Genomic DNA, 22,460 nt, shown 5'->3' on the forward strand with positions numbered 1-22,460 from the left:
GAGCCCGATGTGGGACTCAATCCCAGAACCCTGGGATCATGATCTGAGCCAAAGGCAGAGGCTTTAACCACTGAGCCACCCAGGCGCCCCTAATTTTTTTCTTTTTAGAAGTTCACCATATTATTTGTTTGGGACCCTATTTTTGTGGATATGTTTGTGTGTGACATGATACTAATTAAAAGAGAGAAACCTTCAGGGCACCTGGGGTGGCTCAATCGGTTAAGCTTCATGATCCCAGGGCCCTGGGATTCAGACTGGCCTTGAGCCTTGCACTGGGCTCCCTGCTCAGCAGGGAGTCTGCTCCTCCCTCTGCCCCTCCCCCCTGCTCATGCTCATGCACTCTCTCTCTCTCTCTCTCAAATGAAATTTTAAAAAAAATTTTTAAAATAAAAAAGACTTCAACATGATTCAAACCAAGGTTTAGTCCTTTAGGACAAGCATGCTCTGTGAGAGAACCTTATTTTTTTAAGCGCTTCTGTTGTACATAGAGGCAATTAATCCAGTTCCACCACTGACCCTAAAGAAGCCAAATGAGGCAAGAAACTGCTTCTTTTCCTGAAGTTCAAGAAACTGAGAGGACAGTGAAATATGTGCTAGCTAGACAGAAGGCTTGAATTAATCAAATTTCTAGGGTTAAATTAAGAAATGGTTTATTAGGTAATATCTGCTTTGGTCTAACAAACCCACCTGGCAGCTTCAACTACTTAATGGAAACACAGATCAAAATAACAGAATTTTTAGGTTAAAGATCATAAAGTTCAACTCCTTCATTAAATAGGTGAGGAAAATGAGGCTCAGATAACTTGACTTGTTGTAGAGAAAGGGTTTGCTCAGTCACTCAACTGGTAATGAAGAGCTGACCATCTGACAGCTGCACCAGTGCCCTGCCCACCACACCCACGGGCATACTGGACTCTCCCCACTGTGCACGGTGGATGAAAGGCATTGCCATTTGAAGGAAATCACAATCGAGTGCCCGAGGGTCGAGGGTCGAGGGTCGGGAGCAGGAGCCATCGCTTGCCCCGCCCACCCAGCGGTGTTTTAATTGTGGTGACAAATGAACTCACGGCACCCGCAGAGACCCCAACTGCTGACTGTTTTCTAAATCCATCATGAGCCTGCAACTCACCGAAAAACCTTTGAAAAACTGCTGTGTGAAAATAATTTCAAAGACTCTTCTTGGACAGCACAAATAAAAGGAAGCCTTTATTCTTTCTGCCCTCCTGGTGGATTAACAGATGAACACAGCCTCATCTGTCGTCCGATGAGGCTCCGTGGAGGGCAGCTGTGTACTCACCGTGGAACCAGGGAGCTATGGTGTCTGAGGTTGTCTGGTAGCCTGCTCGCAGTGGTAGCTGCTCCTCTTTAAACCACCGAATGATGTCCTCCTGGGCAGAGTTGGACGCTGTCCTCCTCACTCCCTGGTTTCTGAGATTTAGAGAACAGTTCCTCAAGTTAGATTGAACTAACTTGAAAACAATGCCTTCGAAAATCATATATATCCTGTATATATAAATCATGTATAAAGGGAGAGAGAATTATATATACTTGGAGATCTAATTACATGGGCTGAGCTAATGGGAAGTTGGACCCCTAATTACTGCCATTATATACCTAACTCCACAAGGGTTAATCAAAAAAATAGGAAGGAACATAAATCTGTCACTTGTCCTTCCAGTCCTTTAGGGCTAGTCATGGATGTGAGCTTCTGCTGTGTTAATACAAAGATTTTAATTCATTTTTAATTTGAACAAAAGCTCCATTAACTTCTAATTAAAATTTGAGAAAATAAGCATTAAAAAGTGAAATACACCCCCAACGCTATTTTACTTGGGAGCATGTTTTTGCAAACAAATGCAATAAAAAAAAAAAAAACAAAACTCTTTCCTAACATTTTCAGTATTAAATTTTTTCTTCTTTTTGTTTCCAACATCCCTGACTTGCTTTCTTCTCTTCCACACTTTGAAGAGGATTAGTTCTGCTAAAGACAGTCTCAGAAATATGAAGTCAAAGAAAGAAGAGTGTTTGAAGATTGATAAGAAAAAGATACAAGTGGTAGAATCATTTTGAAATACATTCAGTCACAGAACTAAAGTTCTGGGATGTAAGTTGATTTCCACTATAAAAAGTAACACTGCAATGTAATAAACACATTTCCAAGTCTCACACAATAATTTTGAGCAGAACTCAGTGTAAAGACAAGGATGAGTTTGGATGAACTGCCAGGATGCCTGTCATGTAAATTAACTTATGACCCTGTGTTCTATGGTAACATGTCCCCACGAGTTACATGTGACATGTATGCCAGATGTACATATTAAGAATGTACTATTCATGTGCATGCATACATAGAATTTTGGAGAAGATTGACTATAATATTTGACTTTCTTGGGAATCAGATCCTATACACACACGAGATTATATGATGAGTGCTCTTACTAGCTTTCAAATTAGGTTCTTTTTCTTTGGAAAGTCTTTGGAGGTTAAGCGAAAACTCTAAGGACAGCCAGTCTCTGTCTTTTCTTGGGCTGGCTCCTAGCTGACCTTGGTCATACACTGTTGTCCCAGCGCAAAAACCATCCAGTCTGGCTGCCTCACAAGAAGCATTTCATGCAAGTGTGTTACGTTGGAAAAACTTAGCTCACAGCTCGAAACAAAAACTGCCCTTCTTAAGGCCACCTCCACTGCTGTCAATCACATACACCGCGCACTAAAAATAGTGTGGGACAGGCATGTTACACGTCATAGTCACCCCCTTGGAAGAGCCTGGAGAACAGGGGCAGGTACACAAACAGCCCTGCTGGGTATCTGGGGCCAATGCACAGGCCAGCTCAGGCACTGAAGAGGACCCTGGGCAGGAGCTCACACCTTTGTGATGTGTTCACAAAACTGCGAGGATACCTGTTTCTGATTACTTTTCTTGGGTTTTTGTCCGTAAGAAAAAAAATCATTCCCCAAACTGTCACTTTATAGAACATTATCTTTTAGTTCTGGCCCCCACATCCCAAAATGGCAGCTTTCAGTTGAGTAAGTAGAAATAATTATAGTAAAGGAAAAGGTCCACCTTCCTGTTTCCTCTGAGGTCATAATCCCCATTAGGAAAGGCCCTGAAGATCAGTAGTGACTCCAAGCAAAGAAAGATTGGTTTGCTTTCTATTTCTCCGTACGTGTAACAGAGAAGTATTTTTGGTTTTCATTTCAGAAGGCAAGGCTTCCGTTTTGTTTAATGACTATTTGATTCTTCTGGTATATTTTACATAATGTCTTTCTACATATTAGAATATGAAAAAAATCCTAATATCCAGGAGAAAATAATTTTATGAACAGTTATCTAACATAAGGGTAAGGGGGTTTCTGCTACGATACCATCATATTTCTCTTCAGGGAGTTTACAAAGCAAACTGTTCTACCTAAGTTCCTATAGCTGGCAAGGCCAAGGCACCATCATGACCAAAAAAGTGTTCATTCAAAGAAGGAACAGTTCCAGACTCAACATATGAACTTGGCTCTGTGTCCCAGCATGAGGACTGCCATCAAATCTTCAATCCTGAGCAATGAAAACACAACTCTATGATGCTGTCCAAGTCAGCAAGCCCTTAGGTTCCTCCTTTGATATCGTTTCCGACTAACAGCGATACTAAGCGCTGATGAGACCCCCTGCCTCTGCTCCTGCCCTCGCCGGCCCGCTTACCACCACGAGGTGGGGTCGGGGGTGGGTGCACTAGCGGCGCAGGGAGGCACTGAACTCGATGCACACCTTCTCTGAGTTCCTGGGAATCTTATTATAACAAACTGTGGATGTTTTAGAGATAAGAAGAGGATGAATCCAGACCAGGTGTCTCCAGAAGACAGGCTGAGGTGGGGCAGAACTGAATCACACGGGCAACCCGCCGGTCTGCCCCGCCCAACGGCCCTCCCGCTATTTGTCTTTAATCAGCCAGTTTCAACCGTTACGTTTAAAGCCATCTGTGTGGCTTCTTACCTAAGAGGCTTTGGAGGGTATCCCGCCGGGTTTAGGAAGTGAGGCTTGGGTGGGAGGGGGGGTCTTTTTGGTTTCTGTAGAACTCCTGGGGGGCTTTGTGGTCCCTCACCGCTTCCTTTCTCAGCCGCAAGTGATAGCCTCTTATAGTCTTCCCGCGCTTGTTTAGCCAAAGAGCGTCTCTTCTCATCAGCGGCTTTGGATTTTCGCACTAGAAAAACAAGGAGGTTTGAGAAAGGCCCTGGTCAGGCCACCGAGATGGTGAGAGGAGTCAGCGGGTGATGAGCGCCGTCTCTCAGGAGACTCTGTCTCCTATGCTGATAACGAACACTCGCCATCAGCGCCTAGGACGCACATAGCTCAGGCCTGCACATTCACAGCTGCCCAGCGCTCCCTGCAGAATTCCTGCCTTTCTAAGGGGGGTTTTAGGACATCCTAAGAGGGAGAAGGAGGAGAAAGAGGAAGGAAGGAGACAGAAATGGAGAACCACGTGTTTGAGAATTTCCTGCATTTGGCAAGACTAAGTGATGAGTCGCAGCCCGAGTTCGAATTCCATGTGGCCGGGAGCCTCTGAATAAGAAGAGGTGGTATCATCCCTCCCGTGCTCAGCTCAGGACATCACTAGCAAAGATCAGGCTCTCAGGAACTCCTCAGTGCAGCGGCTGGGGACGGGGCGAGAGGTCGGTGAGGCTGGCCACAGGTCACACTCAGAGCCCCCGAGAGCTGAACCAAGTGTGAACAGGCCTGCTAGACCAAAAACACAAAATGATTCTCTCCACAATCAGAGAATGTGCTGGTACACATAAAAAGTACCCCAAGGCCACCTTTTAATGTTGCTTTGTAAAACAGAGTGTTTTTTGGTTTTGTTTGGTTTTGTTTTTGTTTTAGCAACACAGCAGTGAAGGGCTCTACTGCAGGATGCTAAGACCAATTTTCCTTGAGTGTGTTTGCACTTCAGGTGTTCTCAGTCAAGCCCTGTTATATCTGACTTCAGAGAGAAGCCAAAAATGTTCCATTACACGAGAACGTCACCGCATGGAAGTGACTGGGTCTTGCAAATATTTTCGCTTCACAAAACTGTCATGTTAATAGTGTTCGTTGTAATGGAACTGAAGACCAGATTCTCTGCATCCTGCAAACACTGTCACTCCCATTCTCCTGTTTCTCCCTCAAGTGGCCTCAAGCGATAACCTGGCTGGTAAACCTCTTTCTGAGTCAGCTGGAAACCCTCATCATGTCTCAAACCTGCCATTTCCCCTAGTGTTGCTGAGCACGCTTGGCTCTGGCTTAGCTTGCACTGACCTCTTCCTGAGAGGGTTTATCTCTGGCACTGCTAACTCAAAAGGAGTCAGGGTCAGGTCACAGGTATGGGAGGGTGCTGATATATCCAATCGGTTATTCCTGGGTTCTTCTATCAAAAAGTTAAGGTGAGTTCACTGTTGAAATTTTAGAAAAGTACAGAATAACAAGAAGAAAAATTCAAGTAAAACTCAAATCCCATCGCTCCAAATAAAAAAAAAATAATGTTAACATGTTAATAACCTTCCAGTTTTTTTACTTCTTATACTAAGGCATTTTAAAATAGGAATATTTTTCATACTATTTTATAATTTTTCTTCTTCCAGTGAAAAAATGATATAGCACATCTCAATGTCATTAAACCCTCTTCCAAAACGTGTTTTTTCAGAGCTGTATACCATTCCATCAAACAGCTATATCACAACTGTGATGGTAGAAAGATGAGTGGAGAACGTTTCTACTCTTCTGCTATTCAAGAAGTGACTCCTAAGCCTCTCAACAACCATTTTAAGTACTTCTTAGATTGACCAAGAGAAGGAACTGGCCTGGAGAGTCTAAGGTGTTATGGAGGCCTCTGGGTACTCACGAGATGCCTGCCACTCTGAATCTTCTTTCCAGCTTTTATAAATCTGCTTGGCTTTCTCCTCATCTATTTGTTTTAGTTCTTCATCTTGTGTTTTCTTCTCAGGCTCTTTCTTCTGTTAAAAACAAACAAACAAACAAACAAAAAAAAAAACCCACACACAAAACCAGAAACAAACACTAGTGAGTAACTCTGGCAGTTTTCTGCCAAGAGGAAGAAGAGGAGTGGGGAGGGGAGGAGTCAGGGGCACCTAGGAGCTGGTTTCTATGTAAGTCCCTCTGGCCCCCTGGCTAGGGAATTTGTTGTTATGGGAAAAGCTTAGAGCGGGTGAGACCTGAAGCTAACTCTATCATGGCCTAGCTGTGCAACCACGTGGCCCGTTACCAAACCTCTCTTGGGCTATCTCTGCTTAAGTAGAATTAGAAAACTACAAATATTTCATAGGGTTACAGTCAGGGTTAACCCATATTTAAAAAGTGTCTCCCGGGCGCCTGGGTGGCTCAGTGGGTTAAGCCGCTGCCTTCGGCTCAGGTCATGATCTCAGGGTCCTGGGATCGAGTCCCGCATCGGGCTCTCTGCTCAGCAGGGAGCCTGCTTCCCTATCTCTCTCTCTCTGGCTGCCTCTCCATCTACTTGTGATTTCTCTCTGTCAAAATTAATAAATAAAATCTTAAAAAAAAAAAAAAAGTGTCTCCCATAGTCTGTAACACATAGTAAAACTCAATAAATACCCATTTTCCTCAAACATCACTTTACTGTTTTAAAGTGAAATCCCTCAAATAGTGTGTAAACACGGCTTCATGGCACCAGTCTAAACACTGCAGTATCCAATAGGCTCCATAAAAATAACAGCACATTTCTAGAGCAATCTCAGCCGTACCTCCATGTGCCCTCAAACCAGTGTCTAAAAATGTGGTATTGGGGGCACCTGGGTGGTTCAGTTGGTTAAGGGTCATCATGTCATGATCCTAGGTCCTGGGATCGAGCCCCCATATCGGGCTCTATGCTCATCGGGGAGTCTGCTTCCTCCCTCTGCCTTTGCCCCTCCCCACTGCTCATACTCCTGCTCTCTCTCTTTCTCAAATAAATAAAATCTTTATTTATTTATTTTTAAATATTATTTATTTATTTATTTGACAGAGAGAGAGATCACAAGTAGGCAGAGAGGCAGGCAGAGAGAGAGGAGGAAGCAGGCTCCCTGCTGAGCAGAGAGCCCGATGCGGGACTCGATCCCAGGACCCTGAGATCATGACCTGAGCCGAAGGCAGCAGCTTAACCCACTGAGCCACCCAGGCGCCCTCAAATAAATAAAATCTTTAAAAGAATTATTTAAAAATATGGTACTTACACATTTTAGGTGACCCAAAAAGGAATATTTTTTTGTTTTGTTTTTTAAATTTTTACAAAGCATCCTCTTAGAGAAAATATAAAATAAGAAACACAAGTCTTCCTTAAAAAGGGAATTTGTTTTTCAAGTTGTAAATATACAGAACACAAAAATGATCATTTTAACCTTTTTAAACATTGTGGAAGAATACACATAACATAAAAACCATGTTAGCCATTTTGAAGTGAACAGCTCTGTGGCATTAAGTACACTGAAGGGAATTAGTTTTTAACTAAAGAAAAACTCACACCAAATCACTTAGACCTAAAAAAGTACTTTATTTGGGTATTGCCTTCTGAGCGCTTACTAGAAAACTGAATTTAGTACTTGGTGAACCAGATAAAAGCCGCGGTCACCTATACTAACGAAGGAAGCTGAGAGGGTCAGAAAAGACTGACCGTGCTTGGTTTTGCATCTCAGAATCGACAGGTATTTTTGTGTGTGTGTGTGTGTGTTTTCCTATAGAAAGATAAAGACATTATGTTAAATTATCTCACCCCAACTAAAATACAAACCTTGATGTTGTGAAACCCATTTTTGACCACTGTGGGAAGTCATAGATCACAATTAATATAGGAGGTGATCATTCATTCACTCTTTCATCTCAGATGTAACTAAACTTTCATGTATTTATTATCTTCATTTTTTTCCTTACTTTCTTTTCTTTTCTTTTCCTGCCTAGAGCTAAGCCCCTTTTGTTTCCTCTTATTATAAAAAACAAACAAAAAACCCCACAAAAACCCCACCAAGCTTTTGGTGTTTTAAATGACTGTTAAAATTTGTTATCACCTTACTGAAGCCATGTATAAACCTGAAATACCTAAAAAGTACTGCTAGCAATTTCTAAACTTAAACAGAAAAAAAAAAACCTTGAAAGTGGAACTTTGTTCGTCTTCCACATGCATATTTTAAAATGATTTAAAATGATTAGAAAAGACCTATAACATTAAACCACAATAGCGTATATGGGTGCTTAGGAAAAGCAAAAAGTTTACAAAGTAAGTCTACTTAAGGAGAAATATTCACTAATAATGCAGGTGGTATGTGGTTGAAGACAATCAAATGTTGGGGAGTGCTGTAGCTAGAAAATCATATTTCTCTTTGACGTGTAGCATCACTATGTTTGGGGCACAGAGGGGAAGGAGACAAATTAACGAGCGTCGCAGAGTAAAGGGTGAGATGAGCCCCGACCACTCTATTCATTCCAAAGCAGCTAGAAAACTTAAGTACTTTTCCTGATTCTCTAAGAATTCCTTCAGAAAATTTACTTTTAGCCAAATCTTTACAGGTTGGTCTTTATGTCCTCTACTTAGGAAACCAAACCATTATTCCATTTTTAGAAGTTTTTGTAAGAAGCATGTAGGTCCAGGATGGGGATGGTGAGCCAAGCACGGGAAAGTCAGGTAGAGGCTGAGGGGTGAAGGGGCAACAGGGGTGAGGCTCGACACTGGTCCAAACTCCCACAGGCTGAGGTTTATATACATGAGGGTGGGCAGTTCAATGTCAAAATATCTCCCACGGAAACCCTCTTATCCCAGCTTGTTAATGGAAATACCACCAGTTTCCTCATTAGACCCTCTCCACTGCCTCCTAAGTTGAAAAGCTCTGTTTTACTATCTTTGTTCTCCAGAGAAGCTGGGTAAGTGATCTATCTGCTCACTCATTCTCTTGAGTTCCCATATAATTTCTTAAGTTAGAGAAGGAATGCATTGGCCCATGGCACGCATTCTCATGAGAGGGTGTGAAGACTAAAAATCTGGCTGTCTCACATCTAAAAATGCTTGAGAACCTTCTAGGCTATCCTCCTTATTTTGGAGCCAAGAAAGTTTAGCTCTCTCTTTTCCATCTAGATGGTCTCATCTTTCATCATGGCTTGATATAACACCAAGATATCAGGTTCCTTACAAAGGTCTACATGTTTCTCAACCCTAATCTCCCTTCTCATTCACTTTCCTGCTGTTCTTGACTATGTCAAGTGTGCTCTTGCTTTTGTGCCTTCATACTCGGTGTTGCCTCTGCTTGGGACATAAGGTCCCCCAGTCTCCACATGGCTCCGTCCCTCATTACGTCAGGTCTCTCTTCCAGTAGTGCCTTCTCAGACCATCTCTATAAAAAGTCAGTCCCCACCCTCCCAGCATTCCTCAGCTCCCTTATCCTGCATTATTTTTCTCCACAGAACTTATGACTTCATAGAAGTGTTTGTTGTCTGTCTCCCTCATCCAGAATATAAGCTTCCTGAGGGCAGGGATTTTATCTGTTCTGCTTATAGTGCTTTCAATGCCTGTAACAGAGCCTAGCACACAGAGAAACTCCATGGACATTGGTTAAATAAATACAAAGATCCTTTGTTTTTCTATCATTTAAAATGAAACAATGTAATCCAGGCAGTGTTACTGAAATTTTCCTTTAGATGCTCTACTGCTACTGCTTTAGAAAGGTACATATTATACCAACAAGATTCATACCGGGACTACACTGCAAAAATTCATCATAGTTTCTTGAAGGCTATCCCAGTTCACACATGTCCCTGCAGATCGCACTGTCCACTGGAAAGAGGGCCTCCACCATGGCTCCGCCTCAGGCCTGTGGTCATACAGAACCTTCTCTTTACAGCTTCACATTTTACATTACTTTTTCAAACTTTCTGCAGGTCAGATCTACTATGGTTTCCACCTGCCCATCTATGCTCCATTTTTTGTGAGGAATGTATGCTGGGATATAGTCTAGCACAATGGAGGAAAGAGGCTCTGCCTGGAGGGAGAATCACATCTGGAAGGGCATGTGAGAGATCTGAGTGCCCAAAGGAGCTCCTGGCACAGTGGGCATGGATGGTTCATCGAACAGGATCCAGCTCACAGAAACAACGAACACATAAGGAACCTAATTTGAATTCAAGGTTTCTGCCAAGTTAAATGCTTCATTTATCGCTCCCTGAGAGCAGTCTTCCCTCAGTGTTTGCTGCAGCCCAAGATGTTGTCTCTGTGTTAGATGTTCCGTGAGGAGTTTAGCAGATATGTCTTGGCATCTATTCTTTCTGCGATACTCAAGACTTTCCCAACTCCAGATAAATAGGTAAAGATGAAGAGCTATCTTCACAAGCTTTTAAAGACAGATTTCACATCTGCTGCTTTCGTTTCTGCATGAGACTAATATCCCAATTTGTGAAACATTAGTGGCAATGGCTATGCATTTAGCCCCCTGAAGACAGAACGTTAAGTCTTTACCTGGTGAAATCCATATGCCTTCATACGATTGATAGAATCTGCCAACATTTGTTGAATATTTCTTGAGGAACTGGAGAGTGACTAAAAATTAAATGAAACACGTTTTTATACCATTTAGAACTACAATGCAATTTCAGCAGATAATCTGTTCATGCTTCCCTTGTTTCAATGTCCCCTAACGTGCTGCACCCCCACAGGTGGATGCACCAAAGCTTCCCACCAGCACCTGAGTTCCTGAGTCATTAACGACGGAGGCAGCAGGTGTGCGAAGCTTTAGCCTGCCCACTCAATAGGGCTTAGAAATGAATTATGGCTCGAGATCCTGGAGCTGGTGGTTTACTCATGACAAGTGAGTTTCTGTATTTTGTTCCCAGCTGGCCCCACGGCCCCTGAATAACTTCTAGACATCACCATTATTCCTTAATTTAAATTCTCTTCTTCTCTTAATCCCTGTTTGACCACATCCCCTGTTTTTGGTTAGACCAGAAAAATGCTTAGTCTCTGCCATTTAACTGCATGTGCCTCTCTCTCTCTCTCTAGGTGGGAGCAGCAGCAGGAATGAAGTATCAGTTCCCTGCCTGGGAGCCCTGCCCACTTGCCCCGCCTGATCGCACTCCCTTCCCTCCTCTCCCAGCCCTGTTACCCAGCCCCGTGTCTGGGTTCATGCCATTCTGGACAGATTTCCCAGGAGGCAGCTCCTCCCAGTGGGGTTCCCAGATCCATTGCCTGGATTCCCTGGTGTATCTCCTGCCTGCCGCATGTCAACTGCTCAGGCATCGTGACTGAGCTGGCATGTCACACTGAGTGCCTCTTTAGACCAGGTCAGTTATACAGGCCCCTGTCACCGGGTCCCTGGCCTGAATGCAGAGTCTGGACCAAGTCCCAGCGTGAAAAGCCACACATCGTTTACAGCTTAATAGAGCCACCTGCAGCCCATATTACCAGGATTTATGTGTCTTGTGCCTGAGGATTCGCTCCTGAATTTTGATATTGATCAGAAACTGTCAGAAAATTTTCAGAAAAATGTTGGTACCAAAATTCAGTGTGGAGCACAGGCCGTGTAATAAACCAGTGTGGATATTCAATTTTGCCCCCTTCTTAACAGTAGCTACACTGCATTTCCCAGCTGCCCTAGCAGTTAGGTGTGCCCATGGGAATAAGCCATCTCCACTATAATACAGGTGATAACTGGTATCTGCCGCTTCTATTCTAGTCCTTAAAGTCTCCTTCCCACATGCCTCTAGGCCACTTCCCCCTTCCTAGGCTTACTGCTAAAAACTGGAGGGCCATCAAAAGCCCGAGTCCCTAACTGACTGGGCGGACCTGGGCCCTCCTGAATCAGAACCCATCCTGGATGTTTTAAGAGAGAAAGATGAACTTCTGTTATGTTTTGACCATTGCGTTTTTGGTCTGTTTGTTACAAAATTTTCATCTATATTAGTTGATAAAACTGGCCATGGCAGTTGCTGGTGGCACTCTTCAAGCCTTCTGCTGGTTTTTTTTTTTTTTTTTTTTTTTTTTTACTAATCATGGGGAGTGCTATTAGGGCTAATTCCACTGGTGGCTACTAGTCATGGAAGGACCATAACGACCAGGCATGGTGACTTAGTCAGTCTTATTTTTATTACTCACAACACCTCTAATGAATGGGCAACACAATGCCCAATTATCAGAGGAAGAAACTGAGTCACAGAGGAGTTGTATATCTTGCTGGCATCACACAGCTGACTTGTGCCAGAGTTTATAGTTTTTCCACTATGTTGACACTGTAACGACAGGAAATAAGCTCTAGGTCAAAAGTTTCTTTATGCCTATTACTTGGCAAAAAATGAATCCTATAGGTTTCAAAATTACTACTTACAATATTCTGTCTTGATTTTATTTTAATATTATAAAAGAATAAAAGAATACATAGCTTCTTTGCATCCAAAATAGCACAGTAACCAGTTCTTATTTATGAACAGGTTAGGATTATCCCAGCAGGTTTTGTGTATGTCTGCTCAAAAGTCCACAGCAATTTTGAAGGGTTTGGGCTTGCAGTCTCTGAATAAATGTCTACCATAAGGAATGTGAGTTTTAAAAACAGGCTCACTCTCCCTTTCTTCAATGCGGTAAGATCTGTGGGGCATCATTTTGCATAAAGGATCAGTTTCTCTATGTTGAAAATTAGGAGGCAGGTAACCACCCTCCCTTGCCTCCTCATGCGCAGTAGATAAGGTTCCAGTTTCGGTGTCTACACCCCTGGTCTCCCCACTGGTTTGTCACAGGACCTGGACAGATGCAGCCAGCACAGCTTTGGACCCAGGATTTGTCAGTGGCACCTCCACCAGGCTCAGCCTTTAAGCTCTCCAACAAACTCTCAATTGTTTCCTGAATTACCATCAGGCTAACAGCCATCTGACATGTCTCTTTTAACATATATTTTACTTTGTCAAATATTTTTCACCCCATCACTTGCCAATTACTGTTACGGGTATAATACCTTAAGCATACTGTGTGAGTTATTCTTTATCCCTTAGATTGTTTTTTAACTAAAAGCAATAAAAACACAGCACATTCAGGAAAATCTCTTTACCTCCCCACCTCAACTGCCTAAAAGAATTTAGATAAAGGACCTGCTCCAGGAAGAGAACTATGCTATAGATAACTACATTATACTATGAACTAGATATGGCAAGGCCTGTCTGATCAAAGTCCTCTGTGTCCCATTCTTTCTGAGTGACCAGGCAAACATTTGTTCCCCAAACATTTACTCCTCTTCATCTTCCTGTGAATTACATTCATTCCCTTTAAGTCCCAGGCCCTTAGCCTCTTTCTCCTTAGTTCAGGATGATATATATACCTCATTTTGCTTGACTGTCTTTGGAATTTCCAGGTCTGTGTGGTGTTCCCATACAAATGAAACCAAATTTGATTTTCTCCTGTTAATCTATCTCATGTCAATCTGATTCTTAGTCTGGCCAGAAGGACCTTGACAGGCAGAGGAAATTCTTCCTCCCTGACACCAGCATTTCGACACTCTCACTGCTTTTGCGCTTATCAGAAATGATGAGGTTATTCATATTCTTAAGATAATTCAAAACTAAGCACAGACACACAAACCAGACAATGGAACGTTTTGTGATGCTGGGGATTGAAGGGACCAGTGTGACCAGCAGCACCACCTGCTGGGGCCAGTCAGAGTTGCCGGCCTTTCTTTGTTGGGAGGTTTAGGTTGTGTCTTCAGTGTACCAAAGCTCAAAGTTGGTTCTTGAGTAGAAGAGTCTGAGCATAAATAATTTTCATTACTTTAACAACCACCCAGTTAACAATCACATGATACTTCTACTGAAGTACTTCTATATGACTAAAATATACTGTAAACTCCGAAATTATTCACATATACTAAGAACCACATGTATAAAAATTGTAATTTTCTATGTGAACCAAGATTTGCCACTATTCCAAAGTGCTAAAATAATATGAAGAACTAATCAAGACTAATCAAGACTAATCAGCACATTCGTTCAGATACACTTACATGTTCTACAAATCCATGGAATACAAGTTCAATGTAATAGACTAAAAATAGTATGGTCCAAAAGAGATTTCCTTTATTAAAAAACAAAACCAGATTACTGGCTCAAAGGTGACGATTAATGATGTTAACACCAGATGGACACAATGTGAGGAGTACCGCTGCTGCTCTGAGCATTCTCAGAGTGAAGGTAAAGGGGCTTCTTAGAGAGGGAACCACCCCTCTGAAGCTTCCATATGATGCTGTGTTCCAGGGAATATACTCTTTAGTTATTCCTATTTGTAACACAAGAAAGAGATGAAAGCTACCACCTACCTGCATAATTTTTCTTTCAAAGCACTTTCAAGTCCAATACATCATTTGACCTTCATTATCAACCCCAAAAGGGTGTCAAAGCAGGTACTGTCCCCTTTACCAAAGAGGTAAACTGACCTGTTAATAGGTAGGAAAGCAGAGACAGAAACCCATGTCCTCTCGATGACTACAGCTTGCTCCTTCCATGGGGTGTCCCAGAGAGAACATATGTTTGTTCTCATGCATACAAGGAAGCCTCTGCAGCCCCCTCCCATTTGCTGCAATAAAGATGTGTCTGTAGCTGCTGAAACTATGGGCAGAGTTAAAGCAATCTCATATTTCCTTTATTTAAAAAAAAAAACAACAACACTGCCACTGAATATTTATGCAAAACTCCACAAAATAACGTGAAAACTTGAAAGCTAGTGACATCAGAAGCTAGACCGAGTCAGAATGGTCCTCTCTAGTCAGTGTAGGCCCGAGTAGATCTGGGAGTGGAGCCCATCTGTACTGACCAAAGGGTGGCATGAATGTGTATGTATATGTATATCTTGACTACCATTAAACTTAAAAGCATGGGAATTCAAATCTATATAATTTGAATTATAGCAATTGGATTATCAATTGCTATATTATCAAAAGATGCTATAGCAACATCAATAGTACATGGTTACAAATTATATTTCCCCCAGAGATTATGTGTCTTATGATGATTATTCTAATTATATTCACTTTTAAAATGTGATCTGAAAAATAGTTCATTCTGGTTTTTAACCTAACATGCACTCTGTTTAAAAGTAGGGTTATGCAATTTATTAACTCCACATAAACCAGAAAGCTCCAATAAACAGAAAATTTTTAGCATTCAACTTTAATGGTGAAGATGAAAATGACGAGTTAACAGGCTAAAACCAAGAGTTTACTTCTGAAAACAAGCTACTCATTTAAGTATTTAGCTATCTTGTTCTTACACCTCTTGAATCCACGGTATTCCTCATAGACCACAGGTTAGAATAATAACCTCCATGAAGGCAAAAGACCATATGCGCTTAATTCACTGTTATCTGGGGACCCAGCAAACTGGCACTTAGTAAAGGCCTCAGTAATAAGTATTTGGTGCATGAATGAACTCACCATAAATTCTGAAGTACTTTCTTAATCATTAAAAAATATTCCATCTAGTTTTAATATTAATCAAAAGAGACAACCAAAATTCTCTGAAAATTGATGGCCTGTAACTCACCTAGTTTGCTAACCAGGTTACTGGAATAATCAGATCATCCTATTACCAACAATTTTAAATAAAACTTCCCAATGATGACTATAATAGGAAGCATTTGAGCATACTGGAATTTAGCTTTTTTCTTTCTAAAATAATAAGAGAAGCAGAATAATGAGACTGCCTTGATAAAGTTACAAAGGAGAATAATGTATAGGGTGTGGAGACACCTTCCAAAGGCCAACTAGACTAACAAGATGAAAAATGGGACAATCAATTTTACTCGTGAAAATATGGTACATGGTCCCTATGGGATGATTCTTCTGAAACGTGAATTAGGACAACAGAGACCCTAGGGAATCTTTCTCCTACTTTGCTAACATTGTACCTAATAAAATCTATGCAGGGGGACTACTGAATGGCTTTACTTAAAAGTACAGCAGACTCTAATACGGTGTGTAGTTTTATGGCGCATCTTTAAATAGCACACTGAGTTTATTTTGCACATATTAGAGCATCAGACTGTCATAGTGGATGAACATCTGTCCATTTCCATTGCACCCTCCTCCTACATCCCTCAAAGCAATGTGCAAACAGCAGAACTGGGCAGGAATATGTTCAGAAAATACAATAATGCAGAACTGGTAAGGGCTGTTAGGGCAAAGCATTTCAGATATGAGAGAGTTCCAAAGGCCACTCTCACCGTCCCACCAAGGACACACATGATATATGTTCCATGAAAAATGAAAAGAAGACAAGCAAGGGAAATAAAGTAATTATTAAATATAAAGTGTAAGGATAAAGTAATAAGGGATAGTTAAGAGAACAGACAGAGTCTTAAAAGTATGATGGCTATGGGAAGTCTTGACACAGTGGAATATAGGAACTGAACTATAAATGATAGAAAACAATATTTATGTCATACATAATACTATAAAAAACATTTCAGTATAAAGGACCTCATGTTTCCAGACTCCGTATTCCATAATTTCTTCCTGGCACACTACTTTTAGTGAGTTAGATAAGTGAATTACTGTAAATATCATGCAAAATAAAGTTGTGTTACCGACTTCATAATGTGCAGTTCTCAAGACTAGAAATGTTTTTCTCTTTTGTCATTTACTTTATAGTAAGCATTTTATACAACAAACTGCTTTTAAAAACACAGCAGCTTAAATGGTTTCTAAAGCCCTAGGATTTTGTAGTTCTACTTTATATAAAATGTTATTCTACAGACTACCACGAAATTCTATTACAGTTACATGGAAACTACCTGGGTAATTGTGTAACTTTCTGATTATGGCTCTACTTTTTAATTAATAAAATGAGAACAAATCCCTTGTCTGTTTTTGCCTAGTTCACCCAACACTTTATCTCTTACAAAAACAATACTGAAATGTTTCCTGCAGGTGTACTAGAAGGGAATATATATCAAGGCAAACAGTTACTGTTTGGGGATTATCCCTCTTTTTATTTCACATCTGTTGAAAAGAAATCTACGGGCCCCAAATGGTGGCACTTGGGTTGAAGCTCCAAATCAGTAAACCAAGACTTAATACCTAACCTAACTGCAGTTTCAACCCCCCAGAAACTGACCTTCCAGCAGTCAACACGGGAATTTCCTGGTCAGCACTAGGAATTTTACTGATAGACCCCTTCCGTTCCCTTAGGAGGGTGACCTTGCCTAAAACAATGGATTCTTTGCTAATAATTTCCTTTTCTCCACTCCCTCTCCACTTTCCTTCTCTGTAGCCCTTTGGAGCTCCCCTCTACTCGCTAGACAGATGCTACCCAATTCATGAACCAATTAATAAGCCAGTTAGATCTTTAAAATTTACTCAATTTAATTTTTGTTATTTAACACACTCAATTCAGTCCTCAAAATTCTAGCCTGCATTTCAGGAATACATTTTCCCATTCTGTTGACATTGGGGTTTCTTATTATAAATGTGAACCCAACTCCCTTCAGGGCTTGATGATATAACTGTGTGCAGATAAGAGTCAGGCACTGCCAGCATGGTTCCGCCACCCCCAGGTACAAGGGCATCTACTCCAGGTGGGGTGCAGACTTCACCCTGCCTACTCACAAAGCTTTAGCACTCCTCTCCAAGGCACCATGATCTAAGACTACTTTACTAATACACTAATTTACACTATTTACAAAAAGCACAAGCCACATATAACCCAAAACTTTGGTTGCTCTACAAGTAGCACCTGGAGAAAAATAAGGGTCCAAAAAACCCAATTCTTTTCTATTCTTTCAAAGAAGTGGTCCTCATCTTAGTATCTTGCTTTGGAGTCTCTCCTTTATAGAGGCAAACAACCAAAATGCAGATTTAGACAACTGCTGGTTTCTGAGCAGAGCGCAAGCTTAACTTTTGGTTCGGAAGGGATGTATGGAAGAAGGAAAACCCAAGTGGAAGTCCTTCATCATGTCTGAAAATAGTTTCACAGGGTGCTCCTTCACTGCTGTCTACTGATGGGAACACAAAGCTATGAGTTAGAATAGCACTTAAAAATATAACTGAATACCACCATGGTGTCAAGGTCAAGGTTACAATAAAAATTTACAGTTTAGTAGCTTTTTTTTTTTTTTAAATCATTCTGTTATAGTAAAATGACAGATTTAAAAACATACCAGAGCCTTGGGACAGTGCATGCAAACCCGTGCATGTGCACAAAGTAGGGGTAGAGACGTGTCATCTCTAACTCTCGTTCTTTAAGGATATGAAGAGTAGGACTCTTGTTCAAGGCGTTTTAATCTATGAGCCTCAAGCCTCAAGGTTTTTTGTTTGTTTGTTTGTTTTGTTTTCTTAAGAATGCTTTGAATCCTGGATGTTTGTGTTCTAATTTTTTTAGTCTTCTGTTTTGCAGTATGGTTCACTCTGAAGGCCATTTGTACAAAAATAACAAGTAATTCTCTGGAGATAAAATCTACAAGTGGACAGATCTAGTTTTATTCAAGGTCCCCTTTGGGGCAAGGACAATCAGTTTACTGATTAATGAGTTCCCAGCCTACAAAGGGGCTTAGCTTTGAATTAGCATGCTCTGCTTGTCTCCCGGGCACACTGAGAACCGTTCTGTTCTCCCCCCAATTCTCTGGCACAAGAGTGGGGAAAACACTGACAGCATCCAGAGGACTGTCTACACCCAGGTCCCTAAGATCTCCACTTAGCTGTGGGAGATAACCAAACACCCAAACTCCCCAGGAGGGGATGCTTCACACAGGGCATCATCTGTCATTTTCTCTGGCTCCTATTAACTCCGCCTTGCACATGCCTTTGCCTGGGAATGGCATCTGCTTCCCGACCTGCAGGTCTCAGAACCTGGCTGGGTGACAGCTAAATCCTGGTATTTACTATCACCTCTGGTTCAGTAACAGCACTCAGGATAACTAAGTGTTCAACCGTGATCCACTGAGAACCACAACATTCTCACTGAATGTTAAGCTGAGCATCATTTCTGTTCTCCATGTACTATCATCACTGCCAAAAACAAGGACAGGGTCGGTATTTTGCAAAGGGCAATAGCTTTTCAGGATAAGAACCATACTCTCAGCTCTAATCCAGGCATCGCTTCAGCCTCCTACTCAGACTGCACAAACCATGGAGCCTACGCCCCCCCTCCCCCACCCCCAGCTCTTCATCTGAACAGTGAAAAGGACCAAGGTTGGGCTCACGATAAACACAGCATCTTATAACTGAAGAACTTCAGGGAATAATTCTTATGGCTTCTATCAGATGATGCTGGGCAAGCACCCTCATGTTTATAAAATTTCTCAGCTTCCTTTGTAAAGAAACAGAGTTGCTAATTTAATCCCTATATTATAGAAGGAATTGATTCCTTATAGGATACTGCCTGGAGTCACAGAGCTGCCTGGGAGGACTGAAGCCTCCATTCCCAGACAAGAGGTCCTGCCCTGTGTCAATGGTACGGTTTTACAGTATCTGGTACTTAATCGGGGAGTCTTACCTTTGGCTATCTATTTGTTAAAATGAAAATTTTAAATCACCGTAAGTATATTCTTTAAAAATTTTTTTCATACAGATTATCTTTGTGAAGAAAATTGTTCTGAGACTGGATCCCAAGTTTTCTAAACCCTGAAGTGGGGATCCAACAACTCTTCTCAAAACTCCTTGATTTATGGCTCTAAGGGTGAAATAGAAATTCTTCAACCTTGGACTTGGGGCAAATCTTTCATTATTCTACAACAGATCTCCTTAGATGAATTCATCTGCTAATGAAGATACAAAATAAATCATTATTATATCGGTATAAAATAATCCAAAGGCAAACGTATAGATTGGGCTATTTAGTGTTCTGGTTCTGTTAGGTGTTAGACAGTTTGGTAGTCAGGGCTGGGGTCCCCAACAAGAAGATATGGAATCAGGACAGCTAACACAAAACACCACTGACATCCCGTTTTGCAACTTAGACAGGACCATACTAGCGTTCTGCTTTGGTCTTTGCAAAAGTGACTTCTGTAAAATATCCTAAAGTAAAGGAATTAACCACAAAACATTTGTCACCATCATGGGCAAAGGGCAGTTAAGACACAAGCCCCCAGATGTCAGCAAAATAGACCACCCACACATGGACATTAACCTAAATACGTAGACAGATACGTGACCAGAGCCCTGATTGGCAGGACTCTGCACACCCTGATTGCTGAAGATCGTTCTGCAAAACAGCCCCCCAAAATCCCTAAACTTAGAAACTCCAAGGGCATCACTCTTGGGCCCCCTCCCTCTCTGGGAGCTTTATACTCTTGCTCAATAAACTGCTTTGTTGCCCACCACTGTTTGGTCTACCTCTTCATTCTTCAAAGAGGCCAAAGTGACCAAAACCTGCAGGCACTAAAGACAGAAAATCCTGCAATAGTTCTGTGGAGGGAAGGGTACAACTCTCTACATTTTTTCTATGTGAGAAGATTAGCTCTTTCCCAGGTGGGCCAAAAGATACAGTTTGGAGTCTGGGGTGAAAGGCTGTGGAAAAAAGCTTGGAATAAGATTAGGAACAGGAAGCCGATTAACTGAGAAAGACAATGTGTACTTTATTTCCAGAAATGAGACTGGGGTCACCTCAGTCTTGTACTACTGGCCTTCAACCTCACATCTTTGCCTAAATTCTGCTTGAAGATGAAAGTGCAGACCTCACAGTGAGGCCTATCCATTGAAACTCTACAGAAACTCTCCTTTACGGCTATAGTGAGGTGAAAAATATTCGACTTCAGGTCACGCCTATGGATGCTGTTTTAGCATCATGAATGTTTAGAGCTGGCAAAACGTATGAGCAATCATCCCAGCAAACATCCCATTTCAACAACTGACTGACAGCCAACAATCTGAATAACTGTGAACAGGATTCTTTCCAAAGCTTGCAGGTAAGAACCCTCCTCAGCCTGAACCTTGATTTCTGCCTCCTGAGACCTCAAACAGAGGACCCAGCCAACCCTTGTCAGAATTCTGACCAAAGGAGCTGTCATTATTTGGTCCATTTGGTTTACAATAACTTGCTGTGGCGACAATAGAAAACATACACGAGACAAGGCCAGCTCTTTGGGTCATGTGGCTTCTCAGCTCCTCAAATGTGCCCCCTCCAGGTCCCAACCAAAGTACTTTCTCCAGTCAGGCTGCTCTCTGCCCTGCACCCCCACACATGACGCTTTCCTTTTTCTCATAGACATTCTGCGGTTCCCTCTGGCCTTGGGTTTTCCCCTGTTCCTTTCTTCCACAAAACCGGGTGAATCCTGGCCACTCTCCAGCTGGAACTCCTACCTTAGTACTAAGTGCCTCTCATCTTCTAACTCCTGATGGGTGAAGACCTTGTCTGGTGGCTCTGTTGTGGCTCCATACCACCTCTCACTACACGTATCGGGACCCTGAGGAATACCTGCTCAGAAAAGCACTGATTCAGTCCATCCTGCCAAGCCGTGCAAGATCTTCACACACCTGCAGCCTGTGCACAGGACATGCTCATATAGAGGAGGCAAGGCTTCAAGCATTTCTAGCTCAAACAACCCCTTGGATTTGTACTAGACTTTGGCTTTTCAAGCATTCCCAAATGTATTATCTCATGTAATTAAAATAAAAAAACACCATGAGATAAGGTGGGTATTTTTTAATTCCCCGTTTTTATAGTTGAAAAACAAGAGGCTCCAAAAGGTTCAGAGATTTGCCTAGCTAGGCGGACACACCGCTCTGAAGATCTGGGGGAGATCTGGGAGAGAAACAGCATGGCAGAGCCGTGAGCTCTGGGAGGCACCACTGCTGTGAATCAGACTGTCGCCAGGTTTCCAAGCAGTTTGATTTAACCGTGTCTGTTTCTCCACTGCTTCCCCAGCCCTTCTTCTTCCTCTCTCCCCCTGTTTTCTTACAGGAAAAGTTCTTCTGTTTAATTTTAAAGCATTCCTGCTTTAGGGAAAAAAATCCCCAAACTCTCATTCCAACAGTAGGATCATTCAGATACTGATGTGAATACCTTCCCTGGGGCACAGTGAGATGGCCAGAGTGCTGGCCCTGAATTAGAGGACCAGGTTTATGGCCCCAGCTCTGCCTCTGATCAGGCTTTGCAAAAACCACTGCCCTTGAGTAGTCCACTCAGAGAGCAAGAGCCTGTTTCACACCTGTTTGTTGTGAGGATGAAGTGAAATGGTAAATCGGTCTTTTGATAGACCACAGGGCTACAGACATTTTAAATGTCAAATTCCTCACCTCAACCACGATCACCCCAATTATTAGCACTAAGGCCAATCTCCCTGCTTCACCAAAGAATCTCCTAGGCTCCTGGCTACGTTCTTAGGGTGTACTGATCTCTGATCTCTTCCAGTGAAGCTGGCTGCGGCATTCATTCAGGCTGATTTCATTTTATTCAAAATACTACCGGTAAACAGAGAGGACAGTGAAAGAGTCAGTGTTGAATTTACCCGAGTCCTACACAGACCCGGTGGGGTTCCTCA

At 42.0% G+C, this 22,460-nt stretch overlaps 1 protein-coding gene across 3 annotated transcripts in view; it reads right to left on the bottom strand.

Moving 5' to 3' along the window:
• SH2D4A (SH2 domain containing 4A) overlaps positions 1–22,460 on the bottom strand; it is a 60,213-nt gene that overhangs the window by 14,524 nt on the left and 23,229 nt on the right. For 2 of the 3 annotated variants that reach the window (XM_059384260.1, XM_059384259.1), the window contains exons 5-8: positions 10,473–10,553; positions 5,865–5,976; positions 3,983–4,190; positions 1,298–1,428 (exon numbers count right to left, since the gene is read on the bottom strand). In XM_059384260.1, coding sequence (XP_059240243.1) covers positions 1,298–1,428; positions 3,983–4,190; positions 5,865–5,976; positions 10,473–10,553 — 532 coding nt within the window. The remainder of the gene's footprint in view (positions 1–1,297; positions 1,429–3,982; positions 4,191–5,864; positions 5,977–10,472; positions 10,554–22,460) is intronic. The other variant, XM_059384261.1, reaches the window with a different exon arrangement.

Source organism: Mustela nigripes, chromosome 18 (genome assembly GCF_022355385.1).
Source record: "Mustela nigripes isolate SB6536 chromosome 18, MUSNIG.SB6536, whole genome shotgun sequence".
Classification (NCBI taxonomy): Eukaryota; Metazoa; Chordata; class Mammalia; order Carnivora; family Mustelidae; genus Mustela; species Mustela nigripes.